This window comes from Zootoca vivipara, chromosome 4, assembly GCF_963506605.1.
Source record: "Zootoca vivipara chromosome 4, rZooViv1.1, whole genome shotgun sequence".
Classification (NCBI taxonomy): domain Eukaryota; kingdom Metazoa; phylum Chordata; class Lepidosauria; order Squamata; family Lacertidae; genus Zootoca; species Zootoca vivipara.
The window spans coordinates 43,942,649-43,961,443 of NC_083279.1; the positions used below are offsets into that span (position 1 = coordinate 43,942,649).

The following is an 18,795-nucleotide window of genomic DNA, read 5'->3' on the forward strand; positions in this document are numbered from 1 at the left end:
CCACATTAAAACTGCAGACTATAAAACAGCTTTTGAAATAGGTTAGTGACAGCTCTGTTGAATTGCAACAGAAAACTACAATATGGAAAATGCCTGAGCAAAGAAAAATGTTATACCTGACTCTGAAATGACATCAAACTTGACACGAGGAAAGTCTATCTGGGGAGAAATCTCTAAAACTTAAAAAGGTCTTGGTTCTAGGTCACTATGTGCTTCATCTCTCATGGCAGATGCACTCAAAGGAGAGTCTCGTGAAAAGATTTCAGTGTCCTGGCACAAGACAGTCCTTGTAGCCTTTAAATGTAAGAACCAGAAATCTGAATGGTGCCTTGAAGTAGCCTAGGAGCCAATTCTGTTATTTAAGACTGGCAAGATCTGTTCCAAATACAGTACCCAGTTTCAAGTCTGCTCTCTAACAACTGTTTTGCACCAACTGAACCTTCTGAGAAGTCTTCAAAGGCATGTACAATGCACCGCGGTGATTCCTAACAGGAATTGCTCTGCAACTGCTATTATCATTTATACTCACAACAGCCATGTAAGATACATGAATTAAAAAGGTAGAACTAATTCATTTTTACACAAATCCAAAGAAATTATGATCCAATTATTAATGGGACCTAAATTAGTCACAACCAATTTGTCCTATTGATTTCAACAAGTCATAAGCACAGAATTCTCTGTATTTGTCACCAATATATTTTTAGCACAAAGTTATGTAGGTTATCGGATGAAAGTTAAGTATTGAATGTATAGCAATAGACTCTTGTTCCATTTGTTTCATTATCCAATAATATCACAACTAACTGTACATCTGATAAGCTTCTTAAACTGGGCTGAAGGGTGGCCTTGCAATATAATGGGAGTTTGTGGTGAAGCCAACAGTCTTCCCACGAGTTCAGCAGTAACTCAGTAACACACACTTCATTATGTTAAAGCAGATTAGACAGGAGTTTGTTACATCCATACACAGTGAGTTTACAATCCCTGGTACAGTTTCAAAATTTCAGAACAAGTGGTTTTAATATCTACATTTTGACCACACTGAAGCATCAGAGCCCTACAAAGCAAACTGTATGCTTTACAAATATTTACAAGAACTTGTTCCAAACTTCAGAAATACAGATTATCATTGCTGTCACTGACAACTCTTTAAACATGTAGGCAATCCCAATGCAAGAAATATTTAAATCTGCCTTTGTGCTATGAAGCAGATTGAAGCCACTAATGTTTAGAAGCTGTGTACATAAAGGACTTGCTCAGATGGCCATTCCTTAGTCTAAGACACTATGACCCTTTTGTGAAAAGGCCCATGTGATTAACAGGGCAGCAAGTCTGTGTTGTTCACAACCCCAAGGTTGTACAGCTCCTTGGGCTTTGTCCCTGATACCCACACATTAAATGGAAAATTCTGACCAATGGGTCTAATTAGCCAACCCCAGTTGGCCCATGAATCTGCCTTGACCAAACTGTGCCCACCTGCCCTATACATGGTATCATATATAATGTAAAGTGTGGAGCAGGTGAAGATGCTTCTGGGCTAAAGGGACTTGCACAGAGTGCCACAACAACCAGCTGATCACTGATGCAGACATAAACAGGTTATTATGGGACATCATTATGATGGATAGTTGGGCAAACACAGCCACCTGTCAAGCCACAGGGGATAGGAAAGATAAGGTTCTGGCCCACAGACCACATTAAGTTCCCCACTTCGTGTCTACATGTTTGGATCGTTACATATATAGGCTTTCACTTCTCAGACAGGGAGCAATCCGACCCTAAAGCGCAGGTACTGCTGCAAGGGCCTACTGCCCCTTTAGTTGGGGGAGAGACATTGTGTTTAACATATGAAGGGACTTTTCTAAGATGACTTTTCCCCTTAGTTTTTGTACAGGGAAATAGTTTACCCAAACACCAACATATGGCAAGATCATCCAGGAAATTTGTATTTAGACTAAAATCCTGACCTGTCAGTAAACCCCACTGAACCCAATGGGAAATTAGATATGCATAGGATTCCGTTGCCAGTGACTTAAAAAAAATATCTCTGCTGGTTATGTGAAGAAAATATTTTGCTGATTTTAAAAAGGGGGCAATGTCTTACATAGGTTTTATCTGTTTTAAAATGCAGTCACAGCCTGATTCTGTACATCGCTACCCAGTGGGATTTTCACAGTTGAACATAATAGTTATTACATCACTTGTCAGACTTTCCAGCACACCAGAGCAGGCATGTCCAGCAGGTAGATCACGATCTACTGGCAGATCACGGGGCATTCTTGGTAGATCCTGGTAGATCTCTGATCTCTGACCCCTCAGTGATCTCCTCCCCCCCCAAAAAAAACCCTCAACAACTTTTGCTTTACAGAAAAAGCTCTACAAATTTGGCTACCTAAAAAAAGCTCAACAATTTTGGTCCACCCAAGGACAATGGGTAGATCACTGCCAGTTTTTTAAATACCGTGAGTAGATCGCAGTCTATTGGGAGTTGGATGTCCCTGCACTAGGGTATACAAACCTTTGAAATTTAAAATATAATGCTGCTTTAGCACCAGACCAAAATATAAATTTTAGAACTATTTCTATTGATCGTCTATGTTTCTGCAGAAGATGATTTCTTGGGTAAATACATTTTCCCACTAAGTGGTTGAATCTAAAGTATAATAACACCAATAAACATAAGTTCAATGAAAGTGTACTTATGATGCTTCAGTTCTTTCCTAGAATGAGAAAAAAAATTTTTTTCCTGTATGGAACTGAAAATAAGACATGATAATCTACAGCAACTATTTCAAAAAAAACTGATGCAAACCCAGTTAATTCTTTTGGATAGCCACAAATGCTTTAAGCCGAGAAATGGAGAACTAGCATGGCCAAAGGTTGGAGTGATGGGAGTTAGAGGCCAACAACATCTGGATTGTGATGGCCATCAACTTGAATGGTTTTAAAAGAGGATTAGACAAATCACGGAGGATACGGTTGTCACTAGCTACAAGTCCTACCTTTACTGCCAGAGGCTGTATGCTTCTGAATACCAATTGCTGGAAACCACAGGAGGGAAGAGTGCTGTTATGCTTGTGGGTTTCCCATAGGCCATCTGGTCAGCCATTATGGGAACGGGATGCTGGACTAGATGGACCAATAGTCAGATCCAGCAGGCTCTTCTTATAGTCTTATGGAAGGCCACAGTTTTCTCACTCCTGCTTTATTTTATGCAATATCTGTTTTCCCATTGTGCACTTCACTTACATGGGATAAATTTGGAGCGGAGAAAGTATCTTTTTTTGTGACAGTGTCAATGAACAATCATTATTTTTCCAGTTAGGATTCAGAAGTGTAGCCAGGATAGTCTGAATAAAGGCAGGCTCAGAAAATACTGTGGTATCCTCGAAAATAATTCACCACCACCACCCATAGCTGCCAAGTTTTCCCTTTTCTTGCGAGGAAGCCTATTCAGCATAAGGGAAAATCCCTTTAAAAAGGGATAACTTGGCAGCTATGCCACCACCGAAGAAATGTTCCCGTGCAAAAGGGTTTTATTGCAACACCTTAACATTGCCTGCAATCCTCCTGAATGAGATCATAACAGGTATAAAATAGTATCACCATCTTCAGAGACTGAATGACAACAACTTAAAGTAGAACAGTAAAAATAAAAGAATTTTTCACATGATGTACAACAAATTTATTATCATGCTTGTAATCAAATTTCCTGAGAAAGGTCAGTATTTGGGGGGTAGGAAGAAAGGAAATATTTCATCCCCTTGCACCACAATTTCAGACCTTCTTTCCCTTTCTCATGCCACTATATCCACCTCATGTCAGCACAACAGTTGCCCATTCTCTCCTTTTCAGGATAAAAGAGTATTCATAGTGATGTTGGTGGCTATAACAACCTCAGTGGTTCCCCATTGTGGTGTCTTGTTTTGTAAGATTAGATTGTCCAAGTGTAAAATAAAAAGGCCTGGATCACACAAAACACTAATTCAAGTTAACCATTAGTTGGTCCCTCAGACATTCATGGATTGCTTCTCCAAATTTTGACTTGTTTTCCAGCTGCTCTTGCCTTGTGCCTTTGTACATTGGTGTGAGTTTGAGGTGGAGTAGTTTGTGTTTAAGGAAGGATGCTGGATTCACATGCAATGTTAAGTCACAGTTAGAATAGCCAAGGTTTGTAAGCAAACAGTACATGACTTCCCATTATGATGGCAGTAAACAAACCACAGGTAAGCTGCTAGAGTGCATTCAACAAACCTTCATTCTATATTGAGCTTCCGCAACAAATCAGTTTAATCTAAGCAAAATATCACAATATCCTACCTTTCACCCCACACTCTACTTCTGTATCAGAGTATTATCAGAATTTAAACATTCATGCTGTTGTTTCTTACTTCTTTGTGCACTTCTACACAGACAATAGAAACCTCCACTTTCCACAGCAGTCATATACCACCCTGGGCTCCTTTAGGAGAAAGGGGGTATAAAATGAAACAATAATAGTAATGTCTCCTTCTGCACCTCTTTGTTACTGCCCTCTACCAATCACCTCCTTAGACAGAAAGCTGAAAGTAACTAGATAACTGTCATTTAAGAGAAGGCTGACAATTAAACCATTTAATATACCCAAAGTAAAAGCACACAACTGTACTATGTAAATACCCTAAAATCTGAGCCACTCTTTGTTCTCAGAAAGTGGCGTGGGACACTGTGTTTCTCCTATAATACAGTATAGAAGGAACAAATCAAGAAAACCCAAACCATTATATAAAAGTTTGGAAACTTCAAGCGACACAGCATGCATTATTTTCACTGCTGCCTTAGGTGTTCATAATAATGTGTGGAGTGAAAGTCACTTTCACTTTTGGGAGCCAACTTTAAGCAACACCTACTTTCTTTGATAGCCAAAGCCCAGCATCTTTCCCCAGACTCAGCCAGTAAGAATACTGAAGGTGTGGATCACTGTAGCTATACCTAAACCCCTCAATTCTATTCTTCATCAGCTGTCTTGGCTATCACACTTTGTTGCTCCTGCCTTTCTGCCAGTGATGTGGCCTGAGGAAAACATCTCCTCCGAATTGGGTATTTGGGAAGAAAACACTGCATTAGCAACAACGTAAATATCATGTCTGATGCAAACTCATTAATGATTACTTTTGTCCCCAGCAGATGTGATTTGCTTTAAAAACCAAAACCCTGCATATTAAATGCAAAGCCACATTTATTATCACATCTAGTTTGGCCCTTATAACTGTGTGAAGTATCAATTCCATAGTCAAGTTTTCCTATCATTCCACTGAATGAAGGCATTTTGTGTCAACTTTATTCATGCCTTAGTAACTTCCATGATCTCTTTCAGCTATTTAGTTTTATCTCATTGATTTCATGTGTTGTGTTTGTCTGCCCTCCAGCTCTTTCTCTCCCCCCTAGATTTGCTGCTTCTTTTTCTTGTTACTCTGTTTCTATTTTCATAGTAACTGCTCTTTACTTGTCTTAAATAACATTTTATTTATTTCCAAGTGTCATAACTAGACATCAGGCAAACCAAGCATCATAACCAAAGTGGCACTTGAACTGTGTACAATAGATACAATGCATGTATCTTTGCACACACTGGCCTCACAAGCTAGGGAGCTGAATCTAGAGAATTACAGGATAAGTTGGCCATACACTTTTGGCAAAGCCCCTCACCAAAGACTTATGAGTAAACTTAGCCATGGGGATAAGAGAACAGGTCCTCTTATAGACTGGAAATGGATTAAAGAACAGGAAGGAGACAGAAGGAATAAATGGATAGTTCTCACAAGGTAAGGTATAATAAGTTGGATTCCCCAAGGGTCTATATTGGGTTTGAACTTGCTCATTAATGACTTTTAGTTAGGGGTGAGCAGTGAGGTGGATGAGTTTACTGACAACATCGAATCATTCAAGGGGTAAAAACAAAAAGGGATTGGAAAGAGCACCAAAAGGTTTTATCCAAACAGGGTAAATGGACAATAACATAGCAAAAACACATTAATAGAAGTATAAACTGGACAAAAAATACACTTATGGGATCTGAACTGGCAGTGACTGACTAGGAAAGGGATCTTGGAGTTGTGGAGGATAGCTCAGTGAAAATGATGACCAAGCACACACACTTCTGTGAAAATGGTTAATTCCATATTAGGGATCATTAAAGAAAGGATTAAAAATAAAACTGCCTGTATTGTAATGCCTTTATACAGATCTATGGTACGATCACACCTCAAATACCATGTACTGTTCTGGTCACCTCATCCTAAAAATAATATTGTAGAAATAGAAAAAGTGAAGGGGGACAGCAATCGATACTATCAGGAGGCTGGAGAGCAGTCCCCTTTTGACGAACAGTTGCAACATTTGGAACTTCTTATTTAATTAAGGGGACATATGATAAAAGTGTACAAATTATTCATGGTGTTGAAGAATGTGGACAAAGGTATGCTTTTCTCTCTGTCACATAGTGCTAGAACTTGGGGTCATCCAATGAAGCTGGGTAGTGAGAAAATGCTAAACTACAGAATTCTCTACCATAAAATATTGTTATCTTGTGCTCTGTAGCATTGCAGTTGTCTCTAGTTCTCTAGCACTGCAAACTTGAAGAACGGTTCAGCAAGTGGTCATTCTCATTGATTCCAATGGAAGAGAGCTGGCCATGTGGGCTCACTTTTCCACTGAAATGTATAAAGTGCTAACTTTGGCTGGTTTGTGTCCTAACTTTCTATATTCTCCATTTCTTCATCAGAGTCAATAATGATATGTTGACAGCACTAAACTGAAGGGGCTCTTGTGGAATGCCACCTGTTACTGTTTCTCATTTTGACAGTGATCCAATAATTACTATTCCTTATATCAGTGGGTTTTTTTCAGGGGACTTCAAGGGTATGGCGTACTGGTACCTTGCTGTTGTTAGAAAGTGTGGCACTTATTATAACAATTTCATGGTAAGTACCAGCATCTATTTTTCTAGGAAAAAACACTGCCTTATATTGACTGAAGAAGTCAATATTGCATAAGATAGCACCTCCCTCCTCCCACTTGATTATGAATATGAATCCTACCGCTTCATCTTTTGCAACTGAGTATGAGTCAAGGTTACAGTCCACTTGATTCTAAATATAAACCTCATAAAATATTTAGACTACTTATATTATCACTAGCAGTAAAAGCATCCTTTAAATTCCGGAAGCCCAATTAAAAATATTTAAAGGAGAAGCAGGCATTAAAATTTTAAATGCTGCAATATACAAAAGCAGTAACGGCAAGATAAATTAGTTTAGGATACACTTCACTGAAGATTTCTTCCATACTTAAAATAAAACAAAACCGAACACAACAGTTGGCTTATACATGATATGGTCCAAGCACAAACTTCCCAGAAAGATCTAGAAAAGTTATGAGAGATACAGAGAAAGGGGCTTTAACTCAGAGGAAGGCCCAAGGCTATCTCTGGCATCTCCATATAGGGCTGGAAAAATACTTGCACATATGTCTGTTGCACTGTTTGCTTTTTCCTCCCTTTTCTATGCCACTCACCATATATTCCATCAGTATTTCCCCCCTGATTTGGGTGACATCTCAGGAACCTTTGCTCACATGCTTCTTAAGGTGCAAGAACACGAAGAGGCAGTTGTGGAAGCTGCTCCCTGACGCCCCATTCCTGTGTGTGTTAGTGTCTCTTCACAGGACCAAGTGATAATGTGCAGACTCACATGTAGGTCATAATCAAAGAAACATGGGTGGCTGTGTGTCTTTCCTGATATTGTGTTGGCACACAATGCTAACGGCAAATGAGCAAACTTTCCTAGAAGTGCAATCCTATATATAGACTGACAGTGGACAAAGAACAGAATCATGGCTAGTAACTGCTGATAGCTTTGTCCTCCATGAATTTGTCTAATCCTCTTTTAAAGCCGCCCATGTTTGTCCATGACTTTGCCATCTGTCTAGGGCTATGTAGCTAATCGGGGGGGGGGGCGCTTTTGTGGCCTCTTCAATGGGCTTGGTCCACCACATGGTGGTGCATGACAGGGCTTTCTCTGGTGTGGCCTCTGACTTTGAAAGTCCCCTCCTCTGGAAGTCCAAATAATGAAGACTCTTATGGACTTCTGCTGGCTGGTAAAGATAACATGGGCTTTTGGAGCTAACCAAAAACCACTAGTTACTCTATTACTATTCATGCTTTATGCTGTTACCCCATTACTATTTTGCTAAATGCATTTTTTTCAACATTTTCAACATTTGTTTTTATTTTTTATTTTGCTGTGTGTGTGTGTGTGTACGCATGTGAATTGATGGAAACCATTCTGAGATCGTATTGAAGTGATGAAGGGCAGTCTACAAATCTGTAGAAATTAATAAACAATACGCTTCTGGTTAAAAACACTTCAGGTTCGAGCTCCGCTAACCCAGAAGTAGCTGTTCTTGGTTGCAAACTTTGCCAAGGATGTGAACAGAAATTGCGCACCAGAGACGTGTGCACAGTGGGAAGCCCCAAAAGCAAAAGCGCGCCTCAGGATAAGAACGATGTCAGCTTAAGAACAGACCTCTGGAATGAATTAAGTTTGTAACCAGAGGTACCACTATACATAGAATCCATTGAACTGGATAAGGATTTCTAAATTGGGGTGTCAGAAATGTTGATGTGTTTGCTTTTTAAAATCTTATTTTGCACTTTTATATCCAATTCCTCAAAGTAACTACTATCTATTTAGTGGTATGGCTGCAGGTGAGAACCATTTAGACATCCCCAGTTGCTGCATGCCTTGCCACCAGAGAAGAAAAGATTTACCGGTAGGAGAATCGTAGAATTGTAGAGTTTGAAGGGACCATGAGGGTCATCCAGTCCACCCCTGTAATACAGGAATATGCAGGTGGCCCTTAAGGGTATTGAACCTGCAGCCTTGGTGTTATCAGCACCACACTATGTAGATTAGCCTTCCTGGATTGCAAAGGCAGAGGAAGTATCTTGAAGTTGTAGAAACAGTTCAAAATGGGGGGGGGGGGTTTCCACCACAGATGCAAGGATGTTGTAAAGATTTGCATTCCTATGCAATATATCACAATTACTCCTTTGAGAAAAGAGGGTACATTCTGGAAAGCTTTAAAATAAAGCCTTCTTCTAGTTATGTTTCAGAGTAAGACATGAATTTGCCTTTTATACAGCTTGTTGGCCATGGAGTATGTAAAACTTTTTATGTTAACAATTGCTTTTTCCATTCTGCTTAGCTATTATTTTTCAGTTTTAAGAAAACATTTCCAGGAAGGCAGGAAAGAACAGTGTGTTGTGACTATCAGTCTTGCTGAACTATTTGCAAATATCCATCACTATCAACTCAGTTAAAGCCATGATCTACATATTCCCAGGAGGAAGCTGCTTTTGAGCTGTCAATTCTGCTTGGAACAGCTGCTCTCATGCAAAATAAGCAGACACACAAATTATGACTGTTAAAACATAGGTTAGTTAGTGTATAATAGATTTAAAATGGGATATTGCAATATTTCAGTAAAGCTAGATCTCACCTCATTTCCCCCTCCAAAACAAAGAACAAACCCCAGAAGCTATCAATTCAACTTTATCTTTTAAAATAACAATTCGATTGGGCTGAATTTTGAATCCCCAATATTCTAAATGCAATGTGAAAATAAAGAAGTAATTCATTTGCATCAATTTTTTAACAATACATTTAAAGATCCTAGATGAAACTAGTAAGTATTTAGTCCTATGGATTCCCAAAAGTTATAAGGAACAGATCTGAATGCTGCTGTATAAACATTATGATACATGTTTCACCAGAGAGAACAATAATAGCCTGTAAAGAAGAAAGCTTTATAATGTTTGTTTATGTTTTTCTCAGTGTAATATTACTTTTGATGATTCGGGCTCCCCAAAGGCTTTTTTTGTATAAATGCATGTGTCTATGTGCTTAAGCAAATAGACACATTTTCTAGAAAGACCGTATCTCAAAGTGCCACTTAATTTTGCCAATACTACAAAGGTAGTATGCCTGATCTGCAATAAACAACATAGTATGTCGAACATCATACGATTCTACAGCAAAGGCTCTGAAAACCTAATGCAGTCTGCCATACATGTGGGCTACATTCTTCACACGTTAAATGCCATAAGAAAATACAGTATGCATGCACGTACACATACGGTAGCTCTGATGTAAGAATAAGCCATGTTGCTATTTTAAATTGCCTAATCTACATCAAAACAACCATGTCAGACTTCCAAGCTATGACTCTTCACAATTTTACTTCCATGTAGCTCCAGAGAAATCAACAGGGCTGCCCGGGAGTCTGGGATCTTAGCTGAAATCTACCAACTTATTTTAAAATGCCATGATCAAAACATGCATTTTTTAATCAAATCATCTGCACAGATGGGGGACAACTGCACATCTAGTTTATTATCAGGCAAATTTAATATGGCTGGATGCCTCCTGAAATATGTAAAATATATACACAGCCCTCTCTCCCACTTTAGTACTAGCAGTGTTGGCAGAAACATGTTGATGCTCAGTTAGTCTTACAGCTATATAGCACATTATATAGTTAACAAGGGATATGCTGGCCGTTAGCAAAACTGGACAAAGAGACTGCTTTCTGGTAATTGCTCAGAGGATGTTCCTTGCTGCAGATACAACCAAATGTGCCCTCTCTGAGAGCAGTCAGGACCTAAAGTCTAATTAAGACAAAGGTTTTTAATTAAACCCTGGATATGCTTTAGCAGGCTCTGGTGTGTGGCTGCCCTTGATTGTGCCACTTGAGGTGCTCTCCTTCAAGGGACAATGAAGCAAATGTTTTAAGACTGTGGGGGGAAGATGCCTTGTGCCTCTGGCTCCTTCTGTATCTCCAGTGACAATGCTCTTTGCTCTGGTGTCATAATTAAAAAGTCTTCCTAAAGGAAGCTCTTTCTGCTTATTTCTAGTATATCCCAATTATTTCACACCTTAAAAGCCTTGCCTGCAATGAGGGGGATAGACAGAATAGGGATATTTTGATTTATGCAGAAGAAAAAAGGCTAAGTTCTTAGCAACAAAGGGCTATTGTGAATGTAGAACAAATCACACTATAGACTTAGGCCCCAATCCATTATTCACCCAATGCAACGAGGGCCTTTTCCCAGCTTGTGCAGAGGATTTGTTTGTATCAAAGGACAAACATTTGTGCATATGCATGTCTGTGTAAACAGTGCACATTCTCATATTTCAGGAAAGCTTTCAAAGCTTGACTCTAGACCCAGATACAATTAAAGGAAAGGTCTTGCTTAAAATAGACTCAGTATTCATTCCCAGCAGCTTGTAAAACATGGAAAACTATTTTAAACACAAAAAAATCAGTAAAGCTTAGTCTATGACTTCATAGAATGGGAGAGCCTTGAAATTTCCTGAAGGAGCAGGAAGCCATTCAGGAAGACACAACAACAAATACCTGCTCTTCCCATTCATTTATTGTTTGAAAATGCAATGACGAGCCTGCAGCTCACATCCAACCCATTCCCCTTACTCACACTTCTCCTGTAGGAAAAATCTAAAAAGGGAGATGTCTGCCAGATGCAATTGGAGTGTGCTTAGCAGTCCTCTAATGCTGATCTGTGCACTACTGTATCTAACCTTTCTAATCCCTCATACTTTTGAAAGTAAGGAAATAAAGTAAACCCAGCTGAACTGGAACTTAGTCCCCCACTTCCCACCTCCACCCAATTCATCTGAAAAGTCTTTATGCAATCAAGGGATATCATTTTAGAAGACAGAGAAAGGGGCAAAAGGATTCCTGTTGCTAAGGAGACACATCAAGTCAAAGCTGACATTCCTACATAAATTTCAGGGGTTGGGGTGGGAGGGGAAAAGAGATTTTAAAAAATACAGCTCTGTTACAAAGTTTGTTTAGACTCCCTGGTAACAGCGCGAAGAAGCAATTCTTTTTTTAAAAAAAAATGCTTTACTTTACATGACAAAATTGACAGCAAACCTCATCCAACACCAATCTTACTTGATGGAGTGATAAAAAGTACAAAATAAAAGAAAGGACCTCTGCTGCAGTTTTGAAGCAAAGATCTCCAAGAACATTTTAAAGAATTTTCAAAGAAACAAAGGCATGTAGCAAAATACACAGTAGGCAGTCAAACCAATAGGAAACCAATCTCTTATTGCACAATTACGTAAAACACAAGGGTAATACATGATTCAAAACCAGATTTAGGGCTTAGTAAGTGAAGGCTACAGTTTAACTTGTAGATGTTTCCAATAGAGATTATAGAAGCAGCTGTGATACAGTGGAAAATAGAAGCAGCTCTCACAAAAAGGATTTTTGAGACTGAGCAAGCCACTTGATATGGGGGTGGAGGGATGATTTTGAAACAATCTTGCTCATTTCAAGGGGCAATTTTTCCATTAGGGGGAGTTACTATTTTGCTTACTGAAAGAAAAAAATGAAACAGCCTAAATGCCAATAAGGCCAACAAGATACATTGGGGGGGGGGAGCTGAGAGACAAAGCTGCATATGTTGCCTAGTGAAAGTTCTCATCAGGGACAGAGAAGGAGGAGAGCACAGGAAGAACAGAAAAGAGAAAGTGTCAGAATACAGTGACAGGAGAGTGTTGCTTCTTATGTTGGCTACAGATTCAATGAACTGAAAGCCACAACTTTTTATGTCAGCTTCAGCTTGAGGACTGGGAACTGGGTAATGTATAGGGTAAAATACTGATCTGAAGTTAAAAACAGCAGGAAGATAATCCACAACCACCTTCACACCACAACATGCAGGACTGAGGCTCTTTTCAAGAACAAAACACGCCAATTCATTAAAAATAACAACAGGGAATCCCGTGATGCAAATGCTTTGAAAAAGCTATCCCTTTTTTCTAGCCCTTGCCGTATTGTGACGTCCAAGACAAGAGAAAGGGAGTGCATAATGCTGTATGTGTGTAGATGTAAATACTTAACTGCCTGCTTCACAGATGCATCATTTAAACATATTGCTTCTCTGTCTACATGGGGCTATGAGGAGGAGGGACAGCTGGGGAAATGAGCAAGCAGACATATAGCATAAAATTCAGCACAAGCAAGAGGGAAAGGTAGAGGATTGGAACTTGGAATGGCAGACTTGAGACTGCAGCTCATGGAGTGCTGGGAAGGAAGGGCATTGAGGGCACGTATGATGGATTGATCACAACTAAAGCAGAATGTGGCATTTAGATTTGGGCAGTGAGAAAGACTATTGGGGAGGATCTGAGATGAGGTGGGAGGGAAAAACTGGCTTAAAGGAGTAGGTTCAAATTAGGATGCAGGGATGAGTGTGCTGTGCTGTGAAGACAGGTGGGATAAAAAAGTGGTCAGGGATGGAGAGGCGGGTTGTGCTGGATCCAGGTGGGCAGCAAGAGACAATGTGAGGGCAATGAACAATGCCCTACATGGGTAACAAACGGACTGCCGACTCCGGATGATGGGACAAAAGAGGCGTTTTAAGAACGCGAGGCTACCGCTATGGAAGCATAAGTGTTAAGGATAAGAAAATGTGTTCTGCTAAGAGGTGGCGCTGATGGATCCTGGAGAGGAAAGGGGGGCAAAGCGGGGGCAGAGGAGAAGTCCGGGGCTGCGGAGGAAAAGGCTAACCTGAGCGGGTGGCGGGTAAGATGCGGGTGGGGATGAGGGAAGGAGATGCTATTCTAGGGGCGGGATGGAGGGGGGAGCAGGGAGGACACTCTCCGAATAGATGTTGGGGGCGCTGCTGCAATGGGTGGGGTCAGAGGGAGAGGCGCGGGACGGGGGGGAAATTTCAAGTCAAGAAGAAGGCAGGTAAAAGGTGCCGGACAGGTCCCCCCCCTTCTCTCTCACCGCTGTTCAAGGTAGTTATGCAGCGCCAGGTCTCCGGGTTGTTGAGTTTCTCGCAGGACTCCCACAGGGAGAGGTAAGACTGGTGGTCGGCCGTCACCCAGGCCGGGCTCAGCACGGCTCCCAGATCCAGACACAGCGCCAGGAAGATGCACACCAACCCCACCAGCTTGAGCGGGGTCAGCACCGAGACGCGCACCTCCTCCATGCCGCTGCCGGAGGAAGCCATGGGCGAGCGGAGAACCAGGCGCTCCTCGGCTAGCAGCGCCGCCGCCCGAGCCAGGCGACCGAGCGGACCTCGCTGCTGCTGCTGCTGCTGTCCTGCCGGTCAGGTACGAACGAGGAAGGGGAGGAGGTGGCGGCGGCAGCGGCAGCGGCGGCAGCTCGCTCCAGTCGCCACTTCTGGGCTCGCGAAGCCCGGCTCTCCCCAGCAGCACACCACTCCTCCCCTCTTCCCTCCCCCTGTCTGGGGAAGGGGCGGGAGGAGCTGCACAGCGGCCGGCGTCGAGCCGCGCGCACGTCACTCGCAGGGCTCCCTCCAGGGAAAGAAGAAGGCGGGAAAGGCTTTCGGCCGCCCCGGGCAGCGGCCGGCGCGCCCCCCTTTTCCCGCCCCTGCCCTTCCGCCGCGCATTCCTCGCCCTGTGGCGAGAGGAGGAGGCGGCGGCGGTTGGGGCGGGTCGCTCGCTCTCTGCGGCCTTTGTGGCGTCCGAGTGGCTTTTAAGGAAAGACGAGCGCTTCCAAGCTTCTTTGGAGTTTTCTCCTAGGGCTCTAGCCCGTGTCAAGAAACGGTTTTCAGACGGGTGGGGAAAAGTTTTTTAAAACTTAGGTTTTCTAGGGATGTGTGTCCGTTCTTCTTGGCCACCTGCCATCTTCAGCTGCCTCTTGTTAGTCCCCCAGTCAGAGCCCCTTGCTTTGCTTTTGACGCAAACTCCCCGCGGGGGCTGCAAAGGTCCAGAACAAATCGAATAGAAAGCGGAGGACTGGCAACCTGAAAGCAGCCCGGCGGCGGAGGGATTTCTGGAGTGATGGGTCGATGGAGACGTGGTCCCTTGGCTCCTCAAATCTCTCTTCGAAACCTGCTCCCTGCTTCCTTTATTTAGTGCTGAATAAATATCAAATACGAGTGCTATAGAGCACTGTGTGGAGGGATAGTGGCATCTCATTCGCTACAGTGGGATGAATGCGGAGCAAAGCCCATGAATTGAATTGCCATGCCTGGATTGGAGGGCTTTTATTTATGGATGAAAATATAATAACTAGGCTGGCGCGTGACAGTGTTTAGGGTAGAATCACAGCATTGTCTCAATAATGTCTTGAGACCAACCAACACCCTACAATAATGATAGTAACTTAATAAAAAATGATACAATCAATAATGAAACGTTGGAATGGCAGGGGTAACTGGCAGCAGTGAATTCAAAGCAAGGAAAACACCCATAACTTCACCCTGGAGTAGGAAATGGTGTAAAATAAATAAATAAAACATCCACTCAGATATTTACATAGAGATTGGCAGGAAGCATTTCATTTGAAGTGACAGTAGTGAATTATAATGACATTAATTCTAATTGGGATTCTGTCTTTCTAGTCTTCATGCTATAATTTTATGCTGTTTTGATAAGTCTTTCAACAAATAAAGTCAGTCATTTTATTTATATGTAGCATTTCCCACAAATACGTTGGTTCCCAAAGCAATTCACAGAAAATAAGCAATCTTTAAATGCAATGGTACAAGAAGAGCACAGAATAAAAACAATAACCCAGGCATAGGCAAACTCGGCCCTCCAGGTGTTTTGGGACTACAACTCCCATGATCCCTAGCTAACAGGACCAGTGGTCAGGCATGATGGGAATTGTAGTCTCAAAACATCTGGAGGGCTGAGTTTGCCTTTGCCTGACATCACCCTAATAATTCTATAATTAACAGTTCACTTGAAATATATCAAAGAATATTCCACTGTAGACTGTTATCCCACCATTATTCCTAGCTAGATCTTCCTTCCTTTCATTTACACTGCATAGGAGTGAGTCTTGTTGCTTATGTATCCCAAATGACCTCATCCTCGAAAAAAGAGGAAAGTATCAGTTCACTTGGGGAAAGCCCAAGATTTGTAGAAGTCCAAAAAGTATTTATGTGGAGAGACATAAGGAAAGGAACCCCCAAAGGCACCCCGATGAGCACTGAGCATACTCAGCAACCTTGGAATGCTGACTTGACTTGGAGAGAAGAAATGGAAAGCCATATGGAATGGAATTGGCCAGAATATCTTGGGAGAGCAGAGCTGATACGTTGCAACAATGAACAGGAGCATTCCACACTGCAATGTTTTTTTCTTGGTACCACTCCTTTTCTCTGTTTCTAATGTTTAGGCCTGAGTGATGTTGCCTGTGTAGCCATTGGTAACTGATATGGGAAGCATCATCATCTTGCGGAAAGCCACAGTTTGCAGAAGAACAAAACATGTTTAGTGGGGTGGGACCCCCATGAGCATGTTCAGTGGTTGTGGAATACTGACTGATAAGTTAGCAAGAGAACAGAGAACTGAGGTTTGTTGGTGAATGACTAACTGGGACAGTAAAGAGGAGCACTCTGCACTGCAACTTTTATTTTATTTTATTTTATTGCAGGTCCCACTTCTGTATTGCCATTCCTTTTCAAAAATCTAAAGAGAATCATTCCACCACAGGCAATTTCATTCACCCTAGTTTTTTTTTAAAGTTGCTTATTCCACACTAGAGTCCAGACAGCTTCGTTCCACATACATTGTACTCTAGACACCATCAATCTATCCTCATTTGCTATGCTTGTCGTGCCTTTTCATCATTCCTCCTTCTTTTTTTTTAATATGCCCCAGAGGCCTCTGAATCCCTAGTAGACTTAAATCAATTTTCACAGTTTTGAAATCAATCCATTTTCCAGTTCACCCCCACACTTGTTCTCTCCCCCACCCACTTCTCTTTTTAATTTGGCTGCATTCATTTCTCTAGCAATTTGTTCAGACAAAACCCAAATCCAAACACTTTCAGGAGCATGATTAAATCTGCAGTGCTTGTTTGGGAGTGATTCCAACTTGGCTGAGAGGCATGCTAGGTTTCATGTCATGTAAGCAATAAACACTTCACTGTGCAAACGGTTGCTTCCTTTGAATGTATGGCCCAGGCAGCCTTTTATAAGGGATTCTAACTCATCTTTTAAGTGTGTGATTTGACCTCCAGAACACCCCTGATCACATGCAAAGAAGAAATGTCTGCTAATCAAACTGCTCAGGCTTGTCTTGTCCTAAACTCTGTATTTAGGGTTAGGTGAAAGAATTTTCCCAAAACATACTTGATCACTGCTGTGTGGTTTCTTCTTCTTTTATTATTTTAAAAGCTTGTCAGTCTGCTGCAGTTCTAATGAACCATTATTTCTAGGTCAATAATGAATCCTTTTGGGCAGGGGGGATGAGAGCAAACATAAAGAATAGTGAAGAAAACAAGAGGCGAAGGAATGCGTTTGAAGCCAACAGTTTCCAGCTGTTAGTCTTGATTCAAATGTAATTATTTCCCAAAAGAACTAAAGAAGAGACACGAAATTATGTTTCTGGGTCAGGGTTTGCAATGAAGTATGCAATTCATTCTATGGCACAAACATGCTGTAGCTGTTTTCCGCACCATGGTAATATATTTTCTTCACCATGGTAATATATCACAAGAATGTATTCTGCACCACATTGCCTAGACATGTACCATATATTCGGGCAGACCTGGATTATTCAAGGCCAGGACAACAGGATCATCACCACTACCTTGGGACACATCAATGAAGCACTGTCACGCATTCCTAAAGCGTGCAGAAGAAATTGCATTCCTCACATCTGTATCTTTCCCTTTCCCTGGTGAGCTCATGAAAGTGTGTGTAGAGTTTTTATTTTATCACCACAACTGTTCTGTTAAGTAAATTCCAAAGGAGGTAGCAAATGTTATGTTGCACCCAAAGCAGACAAAGGTCCTGTGGCACTTTAATGACTCACAAACAATATTCAAGTGGGTACATGAAATTTGGGGTCATAGTAGCCCCTACAGAGGGGATCAACCCTGCCAAATTTGAGATGGGTAGCTCCAGAGGCTTTCATGTTAGCCATCTTTAAAGTTGACTTTGTCCCCACCTGTTTCTCTCTTTTTTTTAAGACTGTGAATGCATATATGTTCCAGTTCATAAAGATTCTAGTTAAAGTTATCTGAATCATGCAATTACAATTGTATAAATATTCCTTTTCTTCTTCTTCTTCTTCTTCTTCTTCTTCTTCTTCTTCTTCTTCTTCTTCTTCTTCTTTCCTTTGCCTATTGGTTGTCTATAAATGGGCTGGAGATACATAATTCAGAGTTTCTGTCAAATCGTGTGTGCACCACTTCAAAAATGGTGTTGTCTGTTCTGCAAATTGAGCTTGAATATGGATAAGTGTTAACCTACAGAAAATTAATGCAATGGAAAAGAAAATATCTGCTCATCTCTACACTGCAAACACTTAACCACATTGTTTCTCAGTACAGAACACCTTGGTCCAAGACAAATTCACCAATTTCTGAATACTCTGAACTATTGGGCTTGAGGATCATGCACTGGATTTAAAATTTGGTTTAGACTTCCAGTCTTCTAATACTTTAGAAATGTCTTGGGGTAAAACAGCCATTTATACTGTGAGCTGGTATTAAAAAATGCTACTTAAAAATTGAAGGTTGAAAGAAAGAAAATAAGGGCATGGGTTTATTTACTGTCTCGTAAAATTTCAATTAGTATGTTACAAGACATTGATCCATAAGCCTACCAGACTGCTGGGCTAATCTTAGCATTCATTCCACCTGATGATAATTATTAATTACAACATGAAAATATAATTAGAAAATGAGGAAGGAATTATAAAATGATAAAATATATTCTTGGGCCCAGCT

The 18,795-nt window shown here is 41.2% G+C and overlaps 1 protein-coding gene across 1 annotated transcript in view; it reads right to left on the reverse strand.

Annotated features, from left to right (window-relative positions):
• Positions 1-14,313, reverse strand: part of TMEM47 (transmembrane protein 47) — a 30,438-nt gene extending 16,125 nt beyond the window's left edge. The window contains exon 1 of the mRNA XM_035116568.2: positions 13,867-14,313. Coding sequence (XP_034972459.1) covers positions 13,867-14,092 — 226 coding nt within the window. The 5' untranslated portion in view covers positions 14,093-14,313. The remainder of the gene's footprint in view (positions 1-13,866) is intronic.
• Positions 14,314-18,795: the final 4,482 nt, after the last annotated feature.